The sequence below is a fragment of the Daldinia decipiens genome (assembly GCF_022478715.1).
Source record: "Daldinia decipiens strain CBS 113046 unplaced genomic scaffold F4813scaffold_71, whole genome shotgun sequence".
NCBI classification, from domain to species: domain Eukaryota; kingdom Fungi; phylum Ascomycota; class Sordariomycetes; order Xylariales; family Hypoxylaceae; genus Daldinia; species Daldinia decipiens.
Window position 1 is genome coordinate 1 of NW_026054614.1, and position 20,528 is coordinate 20,528.

Below are 20,528 nucleotides of genomic sequence, written 5' to 3' on the forward strand. Positions count from 1 at the left end.
TTGAATTAAATATAAATATGCGAAATCGTTGATTTTGTATGGGAAATGGGTGGCCCCCACTAGGGTGGCCCCAGTAAGGGTGTTTCGACTTATAGGTAGGTATCTACCTACATATTGGTAATGTAACACATGAGGATTATTATGACAATATAGACATGTCTTAACACTATGCTATACAACACGTCGTCATTTTTCGTTTCATTAGCTTTGCTAAGTTTATCCATCATTCTCATAAAAATATGGCATCATCATACCAAAAAGGCAAGCCTCGTCGTGACATTCACTATAAAAACGTACAAATACTGATCAAGCGACACAGCAAATTGACCAATTGTCTCATAAAAAGGATGGCAAAATTTGCCAACCTGGGCTTGATGTCAAACCTCTTGACAAGTTCGATTGGGAGACAACAGAGCCACAGAAGTTTCGCCCATTCAAGCCGATCTACCATATAACGATGGGTACGTGAAGAATTCTTCAAACCACCCAATGCAGTCATTTCATAGCAAGCTCATGACAGTGCTGCCCTATATAGCACTGAAGTCAACGTCTCCGTCAGATCTCATAATTATTGATCGTAATTATTTGTCCCGCATACAAGAGCGACGACTCATAATGACTAAACATCAAAATCACACGCTGGGTTGTCTGCCTTCTGGTGTTCAGGCTGTGAAGGAGGCATATTCATATCTTTTAGAGTACCTCTTAATTAGATATCCAACGCTCTTCGGACGGGATGAAAAACTTTTCCGCAATCGAGTTACTGGTGTTTCTCTTCCGCTTCTACCCCCCGACGACCCAATAATTGCGTTGCGGAGCCTTGGTGAAACCGTTGAAGATGATATGTTCTTTCTACGCGAGACGCCAGATGGGCATGAATGTGTTGGCTTTGTATGTTGTTGCCCGAGTGGCTTTGATCCGGCCACCAAGATGGGAAAGCTACTGAAGGACATACATCAACCAGTTCCGTCATACGAAAAGATCGGTCTGAGTATGGAAAGATATTTTAGCCGCCTGGAAGTTGGTAAAAGCGCTTGCCGGGTCAACGTGAGTTATCTGCAAATTGAAGAGTTGTATACATAACCCTATTTTCACTAATATGAAGTTTCAGTGGTCAATAACAACTAATCCTGAGTTATTCAATGTTGCCGGCAATCACGTCAATGAAGGAGACCAAGTCGAAGAAGATATGGAAGTAGATATCGAAGAGGTGAGAATTGCGATGCAAAAGTGAACATGCATTGAACAAGCACTGATGGCTGGCAGACTCGGGTAAGAATGGAGTTACAAACGTTGACACGGATGCCCAAGACGCGAGCGATACTTTTCTCCTTTAAAACGTACTTGTACCCTATCAAAGAGATTAAGGAAGAGGGGCTTGGACCAGATCTTGCTGATGCTATCGATGGGTTGAGGAGCGGTAATGCTCCTGGAATGTGGATGTACAAAGGAGGGGTACGTTGGGGGAGAAGTGTTTCTGAATATTTGAGATGGTAATCATTGACGTTATAGTCTTGTAAGGTATAGTTAATACATACCTTACATAGTAAGTGAATTGAATGGATTTTACCTGTAGTTTAGGTACCTAGGTACCTATGTAGGTCAGGTTAGGTTAGGCTAGGTAAGGTTAGGTACTTTGTTATGTGTTTTGTATGTGAGCTAGAATAGAAGAATAGGGGTTTGTAGGCTACCTACACTCAGCTCCAATGAACTGTTGGCCGCTAGGTACATGTAACTACAAAGCAATGGAAATCAAATAGGTGACAGGCAGTATCGATAAGGTTATTTAAGGGGCCGCTAGGGCCGCTATTACCCTCGTGGTTTCCCTTGCTCTGCTTGCGGATCCCTGCATGAGACCACCGCGCAATAGTAATGTCAGCTGTCGAAGCTCGGGCAGCCCCGGGCAATGGCGATCCTTGCTCGTACCTGCCATGGCTTTCAGAAGAGGATTAGAAACTTCTCCCGACTTTGGTTGTAATTAATTTGTAGCAGTCAGAAACATATTGCTTTGCGTAACATCAAATATACACCACCACATCGGGAAGAGTGTCATTTCTGCCCATTACGCCCGGCTTAGAACCTTTCCCGAGCTTATCGTCTGCGAGCCGAACCACTTTATTCAACAGTATTGCTTTCGACGCTTTGTAGACTAAAACATCACCGTGACGCGAGACATGTTAACACGAAGACCGAGAGACAAGGTCCCTGCATAATCGCCCAAAGCCCACGTCTTTGTGGCCATTGAACCCGTCTGCCCTACCCGTACCGCAGCTAGGTCGAAACAGCTACCGCCGTGCTATCTTTCAGTATAACCAGCTATTTTATTCATGCTCCATTGCATTTGGTTAGGCGCCAATCGCCATCCCCGAGGCGTAATCCGCTGTCCCAATCTAGTCAACAAACGCCTTACCGCATCTACGATATTTGTTGAAACGTTAATACACAACACTCGGTGCCCTGGAGGGAGTGGGCGGTGCTGAAGATAGGTTGTAGAGTGTCTGTAGAGTGTCATGCAGACAAATAAAGCCAAGGCCGAGGCGCTGGGGCGGAAAGCAAAGGTTAGTTAAAACTGGTGTATACCTCTCGTTCCTTTTATATGCTTAATTGCTGACGGTACTTTGCATATCTACAGCTCGCCAATTCGTATCAGGAGTTACTCGAGTAAGTTCAAGTCCGACTTTCCTCCGCGTAAATCATATGGGGTCAGGTACTGATATCTTCTGTCTCTCATAGCGAGTTTTCGAATAAAGATTTAAAACATGTTGGAAATTACACCTTAGGGAGGCTGATAGGGAAGGGTTCCTTCGGAAAGGTCTATCTCGCAAACCATAGGCTTACAAATGGCTCCAAGGTTTGTCACGCCCAGGCTTTTCAAGCTTTTATTAGACCCTCCCCTAGAATCGGTCCTAATCGCAACAGGTCGTCCTCAAGTCAGCTAATAAGGATGATTCCAACCTTGCCCGAGAGATCCATCACCACCGGCAGTTTGTTCATCCTCATATCGCGCGCCTGTACGAAATTATAGTGACAGAGTCCTTGGTATGGCTTGTGTTGGAGTACTGCCCAGGTATGCCGCAATTCACAATACCACGAGACAAGATCATCATTGACCTGATCTAGGCGACGAGCTCTACAATTACCTCCTTAACAACGGTCCTCTCCCCGCTGAAAAGGTGCAAAGGATATTTACACAGCTAGTTGGTGCTGTTACCTACGTACACCAGCAGTCATGTGTTCATCGCGACCTTAAACTCGAAAATATCTTGCTCGACAAACACGAGAACGTCAAGTTGGTCGACTTCGGGTTTACGCGCGAATACGAGGGCAAATCCAACTATTTACAGACATTCTGCGGTACGATATGTTACTCGGCGCCAGAGATGTTGAAAGGGGAGAGATATGCCGGTGAGAAAATAGACGTATGGAGCCTAGGTGTAATTCTTTATGCGCTGCTATGCGGTGAGCTGCCGTTCGACGACGACGACGATAATATAACGAGAACTAAGATCCTAACGGAGGAGCCAAAGTACCCGGGGCATCTTCCTTCTGACGCTGTTGCCCTAATCAAGATTCTCCTCTCTAAACGACCTCTATTGAGACCTACCCTGCCCGAGATCCTTTCCCATGTATTCCTCGCGGAGTATGCTCCTCAGCAGCAAGCAATTCTTAAGCTACACCAGCCCCCGCCATTCACTACACATCTAGAGAAAGATTGTCTACAGCGAATGCGAAGTGCCGGCGTGGATATTGATGCTGTTATCGAAAGCGTTCTAGCACAACGATGCGACGTGCTGGCTGGTTGGTGGACACTATTGTTGGAAAAGGAGGAGAGGAAAGCTCGCCGGCGCGAGAGAAAAAGGAAAGAGAGGGAAGCTGAAAATAGAAACTCGCGCCGATTTTCTGCAGCATCCAGCAAGCTCGAACGCATGGCTCCGATTTTAGATGAAGACCCCAATGGCTCCGGGATACTAGGCGAACCGCCCATACCTAAGATGAGAGGTCGTCCAGAAAGGAGAAGTACTGCATACAGCGACTTCCAAGTCCCGGAATTGCCCAACTTGCCTGAGTCTCAAATAAACACTCATCTGAACGCTGACGATGGTACGCCGCCGCCGCCGCCAGTAGATAAGGACTCTGTGCGGTCGGCTAGCTCCTCTCGACAACGACGGCCGATACCACCACCGAAAGAAGGCATCCTTCGGAGTGCGAGATCTAGAGGCTCCACCCTCCACCTTGTAACCACATCAGATGCATTGGGACATCAAACACAAGAACTTCACCCGCCACAAAAAGTACGCAGGAAGCCGTCGCAGGCAATTGTTGCTACATGGAAAAATTGGACACACTGGATTGTTGAGAGTACAAGACGGCACAGGCCCAATAAGCGAGGGAGCATGTCTACTCCTAACCTAGCTGCTAAAGACGGCCAGTCGGGTGCCAGCAAGAACCCCAAGGATCCTAGTCCTCGACCTCACACTAGTAAGTATCCCGCCTCTCTACAAGGCACTGCCGATTTGAGCGGTGGGAACTCGCCGAATCTACCCAACGGGAATGTTAAAGGCATCGGGAGAAGCGACGGTAACCCAGCGAAGAAGCCTACGCCAACTCCGCTTTCGACGTCTTCGAACCAGGGATCGCATCGTATACCATCCAGTACCTCATCATACAAACGCCAATCCTTATCTCCGGGCCCGCTAACACCTCGCTCTACGATGCGCCGCTCATCCATTGGTCTTCGAGGTCGAAAGTCGACTTCTTCCTCCCTATCCTCCATTCGAACAATGCCTCATCACCACCACTCGCACTCTAAGGCTAGTTCAACAAGCTCTACCGGATCCGTGTCGACAACGAGAACACCTGGACGATCACCGCATCATTCGGTCAAAGTTCTCCCTGCTACGCCAACTAGCACATCGTTTCCGTCTAATATTCGTCTCGTCCGCGGACCGACAGTTGCGTTAAGTTTTAACGAGGGCATGCCTTCATCTAAGTCGGCGCAAAATCCTCCCGGTTCTCCTAATCCGTTTACATCAAATAGCCCCTCTGTGTTATTCGCGAAACGCAAGCGAAATATATTCAAAGGCCCCATGCTCTCTATTGGCAACTCATCGCGCGCTGGTCCTAGCTCCAGTAGTCATAGCCGGAGCGCAAGTGCGAGCGGACTCGGGAGGAGGAGCGGCGAAATCACCATCCAAGAAGAGGATGAAGAAGCCGAAGAAGCAATACGTGATGTCGAACCCGATGACGACGTCGAGGAGGTAGAGCATTTCAGTCCCATTTTGCAAGTCCCCGGAGAAAAAGTAGAAGAAATTTATGAAGGTGAGGCAGACTCCAAAGATTCTGCACCGGATTTTGGTGCCAGTGTTGGAACCGTCACAGCTGGTGAGCGTGATAGGGGATAACGACTTGATGATACCCTGTGATAGCATGAACGCATTGTAGCGGAGCGAGTTCTTGTTGTTTTGACGGGATTTCCGGCCGTATTGTTATATACCTAGATCTCCATCTTGGTATTTTTGTTTTCTAGGTTGTCAGCTGAGCGGTGAACAGCACACGCGCGGCTCGGACTGTACAGCCTTGTTGTATTTTTGGTATCTATTGCGTACGCTGTACGATTTTCGGAGGAAAAAGATTACCCATATATCAATCAGGTGATGTATGTCCAGGAATGCTTGCAATTCTCGTTGTCTTGTACTAGAAATTTTGATGGATTCTACTTATTAGCTCAGCAATCGAATTGCTGCAAGCTTTCTGTGAACGAAACCCCTAACTTGTAGATAAGGATCTCTACATAGAAGCCCATAAGCTCACGGTAGCTCATACACAGGTAGCTATATACTTAATCCACAATGCAGATGAATATTAGGTCATGAGAGGATTTTAGCATGAGGAGAAATTACTGAGCCGTCTATTATGTTAACTCCCGGCATTAGCAGAGCATCGCTTCAAACCAATTTGATATGGAGGTAGGTATATCAACGGGTAGTCAGGTAACTTTAGTTTGGAATAAGTGCCCGTCACTACAACAGGTCTAATGCATAGTTGGTGTTCAAATGACATCAAATAGCTAGCTTGAAAAAGCGGAAACACATTAACTAGACATTAGAGGGCAGCTTCTTACGCTGCCCAAGCCTTTGCTTGCTAGAAACCCTAGGAGCAGTAACTATTTAGTTGGATAGACCTGGAAAGCCAGCTCGTACGAAGCCGGTAAACTCCTTGTCTAAAAGTTTCTGAGACGTGTTCGTCAAGAGGCGGATTCGGTACTTCTCAGACGCTTCGTCGAGTAAGTACGCCCACGTCGTGAAGTTGTTCCACCCCAGAAACGTACCGTCCTGCCGTGTGCCGTTAGGGTAATAATGCCAGTGAGGTTCGATGGGAGCGCCCCGAGTCACGGTCTTCGCGAAGACCAAACCGGCATATTCGTGATAAGAGTACTCTGATATGCTGAGGGGCTGGAACTGGCCGTTCAAGCTTACGGCTAACATCTCTGCACTGCCGAACGCCTGGCATTGGATTTGAGGAACTGCCACGTCCTTAGTGTTGCTTATGCCCAACTGTTTTATAGTTTAGTATTTCAAATAAAATTAGATATGTAACGAAGACTTCATACCCAAGCAGAGGCAATTGTAGCCTCGGAGATTGTGGTATAGCTTGCTTTGTTGCCGTCAATGTCATTGCCGGTTGAGTCAGCAAAGATGTTGAACGGGCCAGCAACACTGGATGTCTGCCGAAAGAAGGGCCAGTTGCTACATGAAAGCTGCTTAGGAACGACGGTAATGTTGGGGATGGCGCTGACGGCGATAGCCATGGAAAGCATTGGGAGTAGAGACTTCATTGTGAACGCGAGTGAGTTTAACCCTGATCGATGGATTTGGTAAGGGGGATACTGTCGTGATTCACAAGAGATGCCATCGTGAACGCGCCGGACTCCCTAGTGTCTTTATACGCAGACTTTCAAGCCCTAGTAGGAACTTGAATGGCTCTTTCGGGTCTAAGACATATCGTGAGATACTTTTCCTGGTCACCGACTAGGTATACTCCAAGGAGATGCCGTACTGGGTGAAGCCTTAGAACCAAGTCTTTTTAAGATTGTCCCTCCGATATCACATTGACACGAGTAAGCGAGCATTGTTCAATGGCCATAGAAACGATGGTGATCCACCGTAAGCGATGCGTAAATTGCCCAGTGCGGCACAGCTAGCTCAGCCCTGTTCAGCTCATCGCCTAACCTAGAGATCTCGCTTTCGTGACGGTGTAGACGCAACTTTGGCCGCATGACTAACCGCGCCTCGTCTGTTTTTGTATCACCATCAATGCAGTTATAGTATAGAATTTGATTCTATCGTACGGTTTATACCTATGCTTACTACCCTAGATACGGTTAGCTGTCGAGGAATGACACTATATTGAGTAATTTGTGGCATACGATTAGCACATAACTCGAGATATAATGTGAACTAAAGTTGAGTTCTCGGGCCTTGATTCCGGACTTTCCAATTACCTACCCCTATATAGCATACTACCCTCTCATGCTAACTATGTAGGGGTATTTTTAAGCCAAGTTAAGTGGCAATGTCGCTATAAACTTACAACAAGCCACTCAACTCGACCAAGGTATACAATAACTAATACGAACAATCATTTTATAGGACCTTAAGTGATGCTTTTGAAGGCTCCTTGCCCGCTTGTATTCTTACATCGGGCGTGGCGCAGAGTGGGACACACATATAGATGATTAGTTGGATCAGTACTATAACCCGTTTATGCTAGCACTCGCAATCCTTCATGCAAATCCTTCGAGGTAGTATAATTCGTATTGTATAACACTTGATGCCATAGAGCCGTTGATACCTTAAACATTGACCATGTACGTTCTAGACAAAAGCTCATACTTACACGGGCTTTTTTAGTATTTGGTGGAGTACGTTCGGAATCCTGGAGTTTAGAAACTATAATTATATCGTAGAGTATTAAAACGCCGTTACTTATAAGTATAGTGTGGTTTTGGCATCGTGAATCGCAATGCCCGAGTTTACGAGGGACATGAGGGCACCGCAGGGGTAGAAATGGTGGATTTATCACGTATAGGTACATGTAGGTACCTACATGTATGGATGTAATGTAGAACGACGTGACAAAATGTGGCTGTTTCTGTGGCTGTTTCCTCTAACATCAAGGTACCTAGGTACCTACGCCTTTACCGGAAGCTGTTACTAAACAGAAACCTACCAACTTCAATATCTCTCGAATAGCCAATGCGGTCAATGCTGCTGGACTCACAACGACTCAATTGGCGTATTCCCTTGATTTAATCCTTAGATTCGGAAATGAGGTTACATTTTCCGATCTTGCTCCTTGGTAGCTCCCAAGTCTTAGGACTCGAGCTTCAAAAACCTATCAAGCCTGCTCAAGTTCCAAGCTCGGTCATTTCGTCCGCTTCCGATTTCAATGCGCCGGCTTATCGTGACGATCTAGTCTCTCTGCACAAATCCCTCGTAGAGATTTCTTCTATCAGCGGTAACGAGAACGAGGTCGGAAACTTCCTGGTCGATTACCTCTCAGCGCGCGACTTTGTCGTCCAGCTCGAAGTCCTCCCACCGACTAATACTTCTAATCCTGGCAAGCCCCGCTTCAACGTCCTCGCCTGGCCGGGTCCCAACAGACACCCATCCTCGAAGGTGCTCGTCTCTAGCCATATCGATACTGTCCCGCCCTTTATTCCCTACTCACGAACCGATGCGGACCCTACCACCGAGACTGTGATCGCCGGCCGCGGCAGTGTCGACGCAAAAGCTAGTGTGGCTGCGCAGATCATTGCCCTCCTGTCCTTGCTCGAATCTGGTCGCATTGATGGCGAGGAGGGCTCTATTATGCTTTTGTATGTGATTGGCGAAGAGACGTCGGGTGATGGGATGCGGTTCTTTTCGGACACGCGTAGTCAATTGAGCCCTCCTCCCGACTTTAAGGCGGCTATCTTTGGCGAGCCAACTGAGGGTCGTCTTGTTTGTGGGCACAAGGGTACATTTGGCTGCAACATCACAGTGAAAGGGCACGCGGGCCACAGCGGATATCCGTGGCTGGGTAAGAGCGCGACGGAGGTGCTGGCGCGCGGTTTGATACGTGTACTGGATACGGACCTGGGTAGCAGCGAAGAGTTTGGTAACACAACTGTAAACGTCGGGTTGTTTGAGGGGGGTGTTGCTGCGAATGTGATTGCGGAGAGGGCGACAGCCCGGCTTGCGGTCCGCGTGGCCGTCGGTCCTGAGAATGGAGGCGAGAAAATCGTGGCGCAGCGACTGCAGGAGGTTATGCGCAGCGTCGACAGAGACGCGTTTGAATTTGACTGTAACAACGGCTATGGTGTGGTCAAGTGCGACTGCGACGTCGAGGGTAAGCTATGGAAATTATACAATACTATTATTTTCCAGGCCGTCTAACTCTTAATATAGGCTTCGAAACTACCACCGTGAACTATGGAACGGACGTACACTACTTGCAAGGCAACCATACACGATATCTGTATGGACCAGGAACTATTTTTGTCGCGCACAGCCCGGACGAGGCGATCAAGCTTGGGGATTTGGAGACGGCGGTGGAGGATTTTAAGAAGCTCATCCTGCATGCTCTCGAAAGCTAAGCGGTTTGTGTCTGGAGGATTGAGGAAATTTGAGCATAGCTTTTCTAATTTGTTCATGTCCGCCAATTCGTACAACATCATAGGATACCCAAGAGAGGAGATGTCTTGCGCTGAACCGCTAAGGTCATAATTCCTCACCGCAAAAAAGTCGGTTCTTTGATGTCTCTATGGTGCTCTTCGGTGCTAATTCTTGTTCTCAAACTGCCATGGGTCATATCTCGGGGATGACACCTTTGAAGTCAAAGGTTCCATCTGCTCCCTTCACGACAACACCACGCTCCGTGACCACGGCATCGATTAACTCTGCCGGCGTGACATCAAATGCCGGATTCCACACACCAATCCCTTGATGCGCGGTCGCTACACGTTCCGTACGACTAACGTCTACCCTTCCGTCTTTCCCTACTACAGCTCCTCTGATTTGCGTCAACTCTTCCGGCTTTCGCTCCTCAATATTAATCCCTGCGCCTGTCTCGGTTTGCAAATCGATACTCGTCGTCGGCGCCGCCACGATAAATTTCAGACCGTGATATTTGGCGAGCACAGCAAGCGTGTAAGTCCCTACCTTATTGGCCGTATCTCCATTACGTACGACTCGGTCTGCACCTACAATGACGGCAGCAATATTGTTCTCAGTCTTCTTGGTAGCGAACAGGGCGCCCGCCATTGAGTCAGTAATCAACGTGGAAGGGATACCCTCGTACACTAGCTCGAAGGCGGTCAACCTGCTTCCTTGGTTGTACGGCCGAGTCTCGGTGCAGAAGGCGTGGTGTAGATGGCCGCCCGAGTGTAACGAGCGTATGATACCGAGTGCTGTTCCGTGGCCCGATGTGGCGAGCGATCCCGTATTGCAATGTGTTAGGACTGACACTTTGCCATCGGAAGACTTGGTTGGTGCATTCTCGAGCAACCATTTGCTGCCGTGCTTGCCGATGGAGAGGTTGGTCTCGGTATCCTTTCGAAATATTTCTTCTGCGGCGGCTATATACGCATCGATAATTGTTTCACGTTCCGTCACACCGTCCTTCTTACTGGCTACATTCACGGATCGGATTGTGTTCTTAAGGTGGGTAATTGCATTGCTAAGATCTACGGCTGTCGGGCGCGATTGTTTAAGATAATCTAGGCGAGAGTCGATGTATGATATCGTCTCGTGTGCAGTCGAGGCCTCTATTTCCGGGTTAGTTATTGATCGTCATTGACTGCCGTAGAATTGATAGGGCTGTGAGTATAACTTACCGCAACTTCCATTGTTCAGTTCGACTCCATGTGCTAGAGCGGCTACGATAGCAATAGCCGGTGCACCTCTAACTCTCATAGATTTTATACTGTCGAATGCTTCCTCGCTCGTCGAGACCTGGTCGTAATGGTGCTCGTGGGGTAATTTAAGCTGGTCGAGCACTTCAAGTTTACCCCGCGAGTATCGAATGGCTTGGAGGCCCGACATGTTTTCTAATAGAGACGAATGTTTTGTTTTGTTGAAATTGCGTGAGAATGATTTCTATGTGGAAAAACTATGTGATTGCGTTATTGAACTTTATGAGACTGGCTTGTAAAATATTACGACAGACCTCATCTAGGAGACCTAAGGATTTCGCCATCGCTATGAAATTGTCCCCGGCGCATAGGTACGGAATATATCAGAACCATATGGCGAAATATTTCCTCAAAATTCTGCCGGACCCCGCTATGTACATAGGGGTACATTATATACAAATAGGTAGGTACAAATCCAATTGTAGATTTCCATAATATCAACCAATAATTGGGCACCGTAGCTGTCACCGCCCTCGGTGGGGTTTACCCCCTGAACCTTGTTATGCATTAGCGTGATGCTGGAGCTTAGTACCTCTTGGTTCAGACACCTCTATCGATATGGCCGACTTGCGACAGCCTCGACGTTAACACGAATAGTTACTTAACCTACATGTAGACAAATACATAGACAATTGTTCATACTACGCCGTTCTACACATCTCCATCCTCTTAACTCGTATACAAACGGAAATACCATTGACACCCCAGCCATGAAATAAAGAGCGATCTTCAAAGCTGTTCGCCATGGAACAGCCATTCTCTACCTCTAAAGTCACAGGTGCTTTCGTACATGACCCCCTTAAGCCATGCGCCGGCCTTGCTGATTTCTTATAGTCGAGTATTTCGATCCTTATGATGTTTTTAAGCTTCTCGCACCCGGGCTAGTACCTCGACTCCCTCTGCGTAACCTCCATTGGCAATCCCATGCCGGACCCCTTCGTTCCATTGACACATTACATGTCGACCTTGTCCCAGCTGGTGACAAGAGCTCCATTACTTCGCCTCTTTCCTCTCCTCCTCCTTCTCAACAACTAGATGGCATCGCTATCCGTGATGACGGCTTTCAGACTCAGATCGGAGCGACGTCTTCCTCCGATGCTGTCGACCAGAGTGCGAATCAGAACAGTACACCCGTGCGACGGCATCAGATACCGGGGTTAAGGAGGACTCCTTATCTAAAGGTGTTTCTAGTACGATGTGACGATAATGATTCCTATAAGGGACATGTGAGACAAGAGATACGTGACTGGATTAAAACGAATATACCTTCCTCTAGCTCTAAGAGGAACACGGCCGAGAACCACGATGCCTTCGAATGGCTTATTGTTCATGTTGTTATACCAAATACCGTGGCTGCGACCCAACCCCGCGACTCGGGATCCGTAACTGAGAAGAGCTCTACCGCATCTAGATGGAGACCCGGGTCGAGCCCGATCCTGGAGAAGATGAGGTCTGACTTCAATACTTCTAGCAAAGGAACAGTGGATCGGATCGCCCAAATTCGTATTGGAGTTAACGATGTCCCATATGATCTGCTTCCACGCGTAGTACCTGCCGTACCTAGCGGTTATACGGAAACGGAACAAGAGACAGAGAATTCTTGGACGGATCTCGTATCCAAGTTTCGCAGTCTCATTCTGTCCAGCTTTGACCTACGTGTTAGCCAGTACGAGGAGGATATTAGGGAGAAGGACGCGCAGAGGACTTTACCTGGATGGAACTTTTGCACATTCTTTATTCTTAAGGAAGGACTAGCTCGGGGCTTCGAAAGCGTAGGCTTGGTGGAGGATGCGTTAGTGGGATACGATGAATTGAGCGTGGGGCTCGATATGATTGTCAAAGACCAAACGTCGGCCGAATCCAGCTCCGCTACAAATGCGCTGTTAAGCTACACGGAAGAGCTGAAGCAGATCGCCCTCAAGGCCAGGGCGGCGGTCGCTGGGGTCGAGGATGAGGATGAAGATGAATTAGTTGATTTGCAATCCTCCCAGGCCGAAGCTACTCAGCCGAAGGACGCATACGATGACATTCCAATCAGCTCTACGAAGAAGCCGTATCGTGATATGATTGTCGCCAACAATGTGTCCGTCTTCGACTTCAGATGCTATATCTTCGCGAGGCAAATTTCTCTCCTCCTCCGTCTTGGGAATGCCTGGTCAACCAGGGAAGAGCTGCTGGCAAAGCTCAAAGAACAGCAAGAGTCCGTTTTACACGGCGTTGCTCCTCGAGCACCACCCCCAAAACAAAAGGAAAATGAACATGAAGATTTAACCATGCTTAGCGAGATCTGCCGACGGACGCTAGAATTCATCCCGACGCTTTCACAAGTCATGAGGAATGATGTCTTTGCTGCGCTTTCTGACATAAGAAAGGAGGACGGAGATGAGACAACAGTAACTTCTCAGCCAGATTCTCTAGTTTCGGAGGTGGTTGATAATCTAGTGGCTTCTTTTGCATTTTCTATCGCGCAACAAATCTTAGCCCAGACATCTACCAAAGCTTTACCAATACCAACATCTGCTTTGACTTCTCCAGATTCCCACGAGCCAAAATCAGCAATACCGGAACCTAAGACAATGATGCATCCAGCTAGAGGCTCGTCTTTATCTATACGAATAAGCGGTACCGCCAATGTAGGCCGTCCGCCTCCAAGTCCAAATATTTTCTCTGGACATCCACCGGGTTCTATAGGCGAGCACGGCCAGTCCACATTTCTCAAAGCCGGGCTAGAGGAGCTCGCTGCCAGGAGAGCAGAGCTCTATATCCTGTCCAGAAATATTCTTTCTGAATGCGGGAAAAAACGGGGGTGGAAAGATGGTTGGGCCGACGTACCAGCCATAGGACAGACAAGCATGATTGAAATGGTCGATATCGATCTTGGGGACAACGATGACGACGAAAGGTCAGCAGCAGAGGATAAGGATGTACCGGCCGATAGAGATGTTGCCGTGTCGCCTTGGGGCATTGATAGTAAACTTCTTAGGACGGCCCTCGACAATAGTGACGACTTCTACCGCCTTTATGAGACACTCACTGATAAAGCCCTGCGGCATTACACCGTCGCTGATTATCATCATTCGGTGCAGGCAAGCATGGCAGATATAGCAGTATTGAAATACTATCTTGGCGACTATGCCTCGGCTTCTTCTTACTTTTGGAGGACCACCCCTTTTTTTGGAGAAAGTGGCTGGAGCCTTCTCGAACTGTCTATGTTAGTTATGTACTCAAAAAGTCTTAAGCAACTCCAACGAAAGGATGAGTATGCCAAGGTTATGCTGAAGCTCCTGACGAAAGCCGCTGCCGCCGAGAGAGATCGTCAAGCACAGAAGTCAGGATTTCGAATACCAAATATGGATGATGTTGATTATCCGGATAGTGACGTTATTGAGGGATTCTTGGACGACCTACTTGCAGTGACCAAAACTCTATCGAACGAATTACAAATATCACTGTCCAGCTTCTTCTCGGTTGTGGAAGTGGATGGCCCTCTTGAGTATTATCAGGATCAAGACAGCATCTCCCTCAACTTGAAGGTAATGAGCCTGCTGGTGGATAACTTCAAAGTTGACTCAGCGAAAGTACGGGTGGTTAGTCCGGCCGGGAAATCGTCAAAGGAAATACGGTTTGAGCTTTCAGAACCAGTAATGTTAAAGCCTGGCAAGAACAGGCTCAAACTGAGGAGTAATGTGAGTCTATTCCTGTGAGTATCTAGCTACGGCTTTCCGCTAACTATCACAGTCAACGATCCCAGGGACTTATGAGATCAATAAGATAGATCTTGTAGCTAGCAACTTGCGCCTTCATTACGAACGAGAGACGGGTCAACCGCTAAACAAGGACAACGATATTGTCCACTCCCCACACGTCGTCATTTATCACCAAGCAGACACGTTAGATGTGCGGCTACACGCATCGAATCATGTTCAATTAGATCGAAACAATACGGTAGACATCGAGTTAGATCCCGGCTGGAATAATTTGACAAACGCGGAAGTTCGAGTTAAGGCGGCTACGGGAGGTTTAAGACTACTTACCAGCGAAGCGAAGTGTATCAGTTCTTCTATCAGCTTCTCTAAGCTACCAGAGGGGGGATTGTTTTATTTCGATTCGATATCGCAGAACGACATTGTTCGAATCCGATTCCCGTTCACAGTAGAGCAGGAGACACTTAACATATCTATACGCATCGATGTGTCTTATACTACTGAAAATGGTAAATTCTTCTTTTCGAAAACACCTACCATCGAAACTGCCCTGGCTCTAGGGGTCAACGTCCAAGATGTCTTTAAGCATAAAGCTCTCTACTCTCGCTTCACCGTGTCAACAGCGACTCACAGTCCCCTACGTCTATTTAGGAGCGAGCTTCTTAGCTCGGAAGTCTTTACGTCGGAATTCGGAGTGCCGCCTGGTGCGCCTGTCGTTATCTTTCCGAAACAGCCAGCTAGTATCTTATACAAGATCACCCGGAATATTGGTGTGAAGATTACACCGACAACTCAGAAGACCATGTACCTTAGACTTCATTACAGCGTCTTGCAAGAAGAGATCGAATCCCTATTTGAAAGGTCGATAACTGAATCCCTGAAAGACAAATCGCTACGTCCATTCTCTCGGCTCCTATGCTCGGTCGTGATTCCACATGTCCGACATCATCTTACGGAACAAGAGCTTGAGCGTGCGGCTCTCCTCGGATCTGTTTCCACTGCGTTCCTATCATCTACCAGCTGGGCTAAATACTTCACCGGCCTGGGTAAGGCACCCGACGGTACCGACTGCTTGCAGACTCTAACATCTTTCCTACGTGCGTGGCAAGTCAAAAATCCAAAGCTAGGTCTTACAACCTCGGTTCTCGCCGAGCCTAGATCAATACTTATCCCGGTTGACATACCATCTTTAACCATCGTACACACAACTGATATCCGACTCCAAGAATCTCCACAACCGTCCCCAGCACTCCCCTCTAACCCATCAAGCCCAACTATCTCCGCCAACCAGCTGCTGCCCGCGGCCTTGCATCTAAAGTGGACGCGAGTCTGGGACACAGACACGCCGCCGGCCGAGCAGACCGACCTCGAATTCAGCTACGAGATTACCGCGCCCCAGGATACGTGGCTACTAGGCGGCCGGCGCAAGGGCCACTTCGTTATCCCAACACCCTCCTCCTCTAGCAAATCGAACTCTTATGAAAGCACCCCAGACACTGAAGCCGAGATCCCAATCCTCCTGATCCCGCTGCGCGAGGGCTGGCTCCCGTACCCGAGCGTCGACATCCGCGAGGTACGGGACAACGAGGACGCGGGCGCCACGACGCCCGGCGCCGAGGGTGCGAGGGCGGGACAGTTTGAGACCGATCTTGGGAACCTCGGCGAGACGGTGCGGGTGCTTGCCGATAGGGCGCGCGTCACGCTTAGTCTGGATGCTAGCGGGCCTGGGGGCGGGCCGTTGGTGTTGGATGTGGAGAGATTGTCGGGGGTTGGCAGTGTTGGGGGAGGGTATATGAAGGGGAGAGCTGTTGCATGATTATGAATGAGGGTTGGGATTATCGCCTTTGTGTATATGTGTAATCTTGGTACCGTAAGGTATCGCGAGATACCTCTTTATTTGGTGGGGCGCTCCAGTCCAATAGCTACCTAAGGTACCTTAGGTACATGTGTGGATTTATGCAGTTTGTCTAAGGACCGCATAGCCAATTTAGCCAAGATATCAAGTTTACTCTATGTCTTCGAAACTACACGCGGATTTCCACAATAGACTCCTGATGTGATTAGGGGAAGGGTATCGTTTTTTTATTGAGACTACCTAAAGCAAACGCTCGGTACCGCTCTTTATTTTATTTGGCGGTATTCTCCTATTAGAACGGACATATTTTGACCAGTCAGTTGATTCATAATTGACTTCCCAGCCAGACAGGCTCACTACTATCTTCCAACAAACCATCTTCTAAGCTCTCCTCTAATCTAGTTAATCCATATATTCCTCTGTTCTCGTTATGCTGATTCGGCCCATTAGCCTGCTTAGGCGTCCAGTTCGTCCAGCTTCGGTGGGTAGAAAGGATTCCACTTATCCATCTCATGAATAGGTATCTTGCCCTCAGTCTTCCATTTAGCCTCTAGCCGTGCAATAGTTTCTCTGGTCTTATCCCAGTCGAGTTCCTTTTTTATCTTTTCTGTCTCACGCGCCCAGTCATCGTCGCTGTTATCTTCTTCCTCGGAAGAGGCTAGTAATGCCTCCCTAGCCTTAGTGACCCTCTGAGAGGCTTCGATTCCTATGCATAGACGCGGGTCGAATCTCCCTATGCCTTCCTCCTTTTTTCCGTCGCCTTCGGCATTGGCTAACGTTGCCAAGGCGGCGAGCCCTAAGTACCCGTGGTACACGTCGGGAGGAGCACCGGGATGTTTACCGAATCCGCCAATCATGTGTTGCGTCTTCTCTAGTATGAACTTCCTCGCGGGACCGCGATCGATAACCTGGCTTTCGCCGAGCATAAACAACGTACCGCTGACCCACCACGTATAGCACGTATCGGCAACCTTATTCAGGCGACCATTAAAGCCAGCAATTTGAGGTGCGTCTGATATAGCTAAGGTAGATAGATCAGGTAATGGGTGATTCTTAGACTCGTCACTTTCGTCGTCGGAATCAGGTTCAAGGTAGTCAAATTGGCGGCAAGCTAGGAAATGCACTAAAGACGGGATGGAGGGAATGCCGGCTCGAAGGTAACGGTCCGGTTCCGTAGCCACGTTTGGGTTAGTGAGGTCAAGAATGGATAGCGCCGCTACAGCACAGTATACATATCCAGCATGACTCTCGTGTGTCGAACTCTCACCTAGACCACCATCGAAAGTTTGCCCTCGTCGTATGTGCGCCACAAGAGCATCGACGTTAAAGTCCTTATCCGTATCAGCTCCCGCAAGAGCCCACCTTATGGTAGCAGCCAGGTAGCAATACCGCATATCCCTTCCTCCCCCTACATACCCATCCTCGTCAATAATTTCGCCAAAGCTTCCGTCGTCCCTTTGCAACGTTTTTAGCCAGCGTAGAGTTTTTATGCGGTTTACTCCCTCGAATGCTTTAGAGCCGTCATCCTCGGCCAAAATACCTAGCAGAAGAAGGGCAAAGTAGGTAGCAGCTATGTTAGCATTGGCTGGGTCCAATGCGAATTCGACATTGTTAATAGCATCCCACTTAGTGGTATACTTTGCTGGTAGGACGTGGTGAGGTGAACCGCAGAAACCACCTTGCGGATGTTGTAGTGATAGAACCCAGGCTCTTAGGCGAGTACGGTCTTCTCGACTTATAAGAGAGGCTTTCACGGGATCCTTTGGGGGTTCGGAGTATGATGAAGGCGAGGATAGGAGGTCGAGAGCGGCGACTATGAAAAATCCGAGGGTGAGACGGATACTATCGTTGCTCACGTAGTGATGAGGGAGTACAGAACGGAAACATCGCTGCCAGTAACGAATATGTCGGGCGGTATCGAGGGGAGGCTGGAGATCAGAAGAGGTCATTGTGCGCGTAACTTGTTATGTATAAGAAGAACTGGGCATTGGAAGTTGAAGAGGAAGAAGAAGGAAGGGAAAGGGAAAGGGGAATAAAGTAGAGCTGAAGCTAGGAGAGAGGAAACATTTAGAGAAGGAATGACATGTAGCTAAGTTTACTAGAGCAAGTACACACTTATGTAGGTTAGGTAGGTACTCAAGTCCTACTTTCCTATTGCTGTCGTTATGCTAGTAAATCGTTTCAACCTGCCCTTCCCCTTTCGATTACCTGCATTAGCCCTATACTATGGTTATATGGGTAAGTAAAACCTTTGTTATAAGTATTGCGTTAATTATGTAATATATTTGATGCCTGTTATGGTTTAGTGTAAATTTGTATGGGGTTATTATTAAGGTTTAAAAAATTATTATTTTTAAAAGATTTAAAAGATTTAAAGTTATTTAAAAATTAAATTTAATGTTATGTATAGCTACCGTTAACGTCGTATATATTTTAATATTATTATGGTATATTAAATATTAATTTAAATAATTATAATTTAAACATAACTTTTTAAACCTTTATAATATACTTACGTAACTTATTATATAATAGTTTTTCGTTTAAGTTATATTTATTTTTAATATAATTTTTTATTTAATTTTATATAGTTTTTATTAGATTTAAGTTTAGCGAATATAATGGTTAATTAAGTATTTTAATATTACGTTTTTTTATATTTTCGATTATAATTACGGTTTTATAAGTTAAAGCGTTATTTTATATAAAAATAAGTTTTTTGTTATTATTTTAACGATATTAACGTATTTAACTGTTAATAATAAGTATTATATAAGCTTAATAAGTTTTTACAGTTATTATATTTTAGTTTTTTTTTTTAAAATATATTAAGCCTTTTATTTATAACGCCCGAAAAAGATTTTTAAAATATTCAACCTTTTTTTTATTAATATTTTTCAATTATATAAGTATTATTTTAAGCTTTATTATTATATTAAATAATTTATTAATAACGGTAATAACTTTCCGTAATTTAAATCTCGTTAATTTATAATATTTTAAATTATTATTCAACGGTTTAATGGTAATAAATAACGGTTTAAGTCTTACGTTTACGTTTTAAATTATTCGATAAAAAAGGTTTTTAATGGGTTATTTAATAAAAAAAGCTTAACTATTATAATGTCGATTAAATAATTAATGGTCGTGTGACACTGACATAAAGGCACCTTACTGATGATAAGGTGCCCTTATCGTAGATAAGGGAGGAAGAGATAAGATACCCGACTTTACTAGATAAAGGGGTCGGATATCCACTATTATTAGAATATAAAAACATGCTATACCTAGCTAGCCTTAGATAAATTCTTCCCTCCTTAGACATCTCAATACACCAATCTCAACACTATTGATTTATTTACTATTACTTTATCGTTATTATTGTTATTCCTATTTACGTACGTACCTACCAACAATAATATATAAGTTAAAAATAACGTTAAATAAAATTAAAAATAATTTGAGAAAGGTTATACAATGATTTTTTTTCGAGGTATAAATAAATTTAATAAGTTTTTATTTTTATTAAAAGGTTAAAAACTATAAACAATTTAATCGAAGTTTAAAAGTAACGGTTTTAACTTAATAAGTTTTAATGATTTAATTTTTTAAATATTTTATAATTTTTTTAATTTTATTATAAAGTAGATTATAATTATAATAAAGTGTATAAATGCGTTAACGTTATTTAATAATTAATTAAATAATATATATACTTTTTAATTAAATTATATTATCGATATTATTAATATAAAAAATAAAATAAATATATGGGAATAATATTAATATAAAAAAAATAACTATATTAAATAAATCTTTTTTCGAGTATGTATTTTTAAGATATTTATAACAAATTAGTACCAAAATAGTATGGTGTTTTGTTTAGCTTGCTTTACAGGTACCTAATAAGGCAGTTTTACTTTTGCCTGCAACCATAGTAGCCCTGCCTGCCCCTCCATCCATGTGGCTGCGAAGGGAGCCACGATTCTGCCTCTAGTGAGGTAGGTACCTTATG

At 45.9% G+C, this 20,528-nt stretch overlaps 7 protein-coding genes across 7 annotated transcripts; 4 read left to right on the top strand and 3 right to left on the bottom strand.

Moving 5' to 3' along the window:
* The first annotated feature begins 117 nt into the window (after nt 1-117).
* Nucleotides 118-1,771, top strand: F4813DRAFT_377947 (uncharacterized protein). The gene is made up of 5 exons (XM_049245298.1): nt 118-261; nt 320-461; nt 536-1,047; nt 1,112-1,210; nt 1,267-1,771. Exons 1-5 carry the CDS (start codon nt 169-171, stop codon nt 1,495-1,497), a joined length of 1,077 nt encoding a protein of 358 aa, XP_049094395.1. The 5' UTR covers nt 118-168; the 3' UTR covers nt 1,498-1,771.
* Nucleotides 1,772-2,246: 475 nt separating this feature from the next.
* Nucleotides 2,247-5,882, top strand: F4813DRAFT_320072 (kinase-like protein). Its single transcript, XM_049240979.1, has 5 exons — nt 2,247-2,558; nt 2,633-2,661; nt 2,734-2,851; nt 2,920-3,067; nt 3,121-5,882. Exons 1-5 carry the CDS (start codon nt 2,511-2,513, stop codon nt 5,400-5,402), a joined length of 2,625 nt encoding a protein of 874 aa, XP_049094396.1. The 5' UTR covers nt 2,247-2,510; the 3' UTR covers nt 5,403-5,882.
* Nucleotide 5,883: 1 nt separating this feature from the next.
* F4813DRAFT_320078 (uncharacterized protein) lies at nt 5,884-7,056 on the bottom strand. Its single transcript, XM_049240980.1, has 2 exons — nt 6,611-7,056; nt 5,884-6,554 (listed from the first exon to the last, which is right to left on the bottom strand). The coding sequence occupies exons 1-2, from the start codon at nt 6,833-6,835 to the stop codon at nt 6,168-6,170; spliced, it is 612 nt and encodes a 203-aa protein (XP_049094397.1). The 5' UTR covers nt 6,836-7,056; the 3' UTR covers nt 5,884-6,167.
* A 1,166-nt stretch (nt 7,057-8,222) lies between these two features.
* Nucleotides 8,223-9,721, top strand: F4813DRAFT_320104 (Zn-dependent exopeptidase). The gene is made up of 2 exons (XM_049240981.1): nt 8,223-9,390; nt 9,450-9,721. Exons 1-2 carry the CDS (start codon nt 8,328-8,330, stop codon nt 9,635-9,637), a joined length of 1,251 nt encoding a protein of 416 aa, XP_049094398.1. The 5' UTR covers nt 8,223-8,327; the 3' UTR covers nt 9,638-9,721.
* F4813DRAFT_377954 (methylthioribose-1-phosphate isomerase) lies at nt 9,369-11,258 on the bottom strand. Its single transcript, XM_049245299.1, has 2 exons — nt 10,877-11,258; nt 9,369-10,807 (listed from the first exon to the last, which is right to left on the bottom strand). The coding sequence occupies exons 1-2, from the start codon at nt 11,082-11,084 to the stop codon at nt 9,849-9,851; spliced, it is 1,167 nt and encodes a 388-aa protein (XP_049094399.1). The 5' UTR covers nt 11,085-11,258; the 3' UTR covers nt 9,369-9,848.
* A 271-nt stretch (nt 11,259-11,529) lies between these two features.
* Nucleotides 11,530-16,706, top strand: F4813DRAFT_377956 (trafficking protein particle complex subunit 10). Its single transcript, XM_049245300.1, has 3 exons — nt 11,530-11,732; nt 11,789-14,640; nt 14,693-16,706. Exons 1-3 carry the CDS (start codon nt 11,699-11,701, stop codon nt 16,472-16,474), a joined length of 4,668 nt encoding a protein of 1,555 aa, XP_049094400.1. The 5' UTR covers nt 11,530-11,698; the 3' UTR covers nt 16,475-16,706.
* F4813DRAFT_377957 (terpenoid cyclases/Protein prenyltransferase) lies at nt 16,707-19,034 on the bottom strand. The gene has a single exon (XM_049245301.1). It carries the CDS (start codon nt 18,460-18,462, stop codon nt 16,969-16,971), a length of 1,494 nt encoding a protein of 497 aa, XP_049094401.1. The 5' UTR covers nt 18,463-19,034; the 3' UTR covers nt 16,707-16,968.
* Between the last annotated feature and the right edge of the window lie 1,494 nt (nt 19,035-20,528).

Excerpts from the sequence above, each read along its gene's own strand:
- F4813DRAFT_377947 (XM_049245298.1), top strand. The coding sequence starts at position 169 with ATGCTATACAACACGTCGTCATTTTTCGTTTCATTAGCTTTGCTAAGT. Across the intron at positions 462-535 it reads GATCTACCATATAACGATGG|CACTGAAGTCAACGTCTCCG; the intron begins GTACGTGAAGAA and ends TGCCCTATATAG. Across the intron at positions 1,048-1,111 it reads AAAGCGCTTGCCGGGTCAAC|TGGTCAATAACAACTAATCC; the intron begins GTGAGTTATCTG and ends ATGAAGTTTCAG.
- F4813DRAFT_320072 (XM_049240979.1), top strand. The coding sequence starts at position 2,511 with ATGCAGACAAATAAAGCCAAGGCCGAGGCGCTGGGGCGGAAAGCAAAG. Across the intron at positions 2,559-2,632 it reads CGCTGGGGCGGAAAGCAAAG|CTCGCCAATTCGTATCAGGA; the intron begins GTTAGTTAAAAC and ends GCATATCTACAG. Across the intron at positions 3,068-3,120 it reads TGTGTTGGAGTACTGCCCAG|GCGACGAGCTCTACAATTAC; the intron begins GTATGCCGCAAT and ends GACCTGATCTAG.
- F4813DRAFT_320078 (XM_049240980.1), bottom strand. The coding sequence starts at position 6,835 with ATGAAGTCTCTACTCCCAATGCTTTCCATGGCTATCGCCGTCAGCGCC. Across the intron at positions 6,555-6,610 it reads CTACAATTGCCTCTGCTTGG|TTGGGCATAAGCAACACTAA; the intron begins GTATGAAGTCTT and ends ACTATAAAACAG.
- F4813DRAFT_320104 (XM_049240981.1), top strand. The coding sequence starts at position 8,328 with ATGAGGTTACATTTTCCGATCTTGCTCCTTGGTAGCTCCCAAGTCTTA. Across the intron at positions 9,391-9,449 it reads GTGCGACTGCGACGTCGAGG|GCTTCGAAACTACCACCGTG; the intron begins GTAAGCTATGGA and ends CTCTTAATATAG.
- F4813DRAFT_377954 (XM_049245299.1), bottom strand. The coding sequence starts at position 11,084 with ATGTCGGGCCTCCAAGCCATTCGATACTCGCGGGGTAAACTTGAAGTG. Across the intron at positions 10,808-10,876 it reads ACTGAACAATGGAAGTTGCG|AGGCCTCGACTGCACACGAG; the intron begins GTAAGTTATACT and ends ACCCGGAAATAG.
- F4813DRAFT_377956 (XM_049245300.1), top strand. The coding sequence starts at position 11,699 with ATGGAACAGCCATTCTCTACCTCTAAAGTCACAG. Across the intron at positions 11,733-11,788 it reads CTCTACCTCTAAAGTCACAG|TCGAGTATTTCGATCCTTAT; the intron begins GTGCTTTCGTAC and ends GATTTCTTATAG. Across the intron at positions 14,641-14,692 it reads GGCTCAAACTGAGGAGTAAT|TCAACGATCCCAGGGACTTA; the intron begins GTGAGTCTATTC and ends TAACTATCACAG.
- F4813DRAFT_377957 (XM_049245301.1), bottom strand. The coding sequence starts at position 18,462 with ATGACCTCTTCTGATCTCCAGCCTCCCCTCGATACCGCCCGACATATT.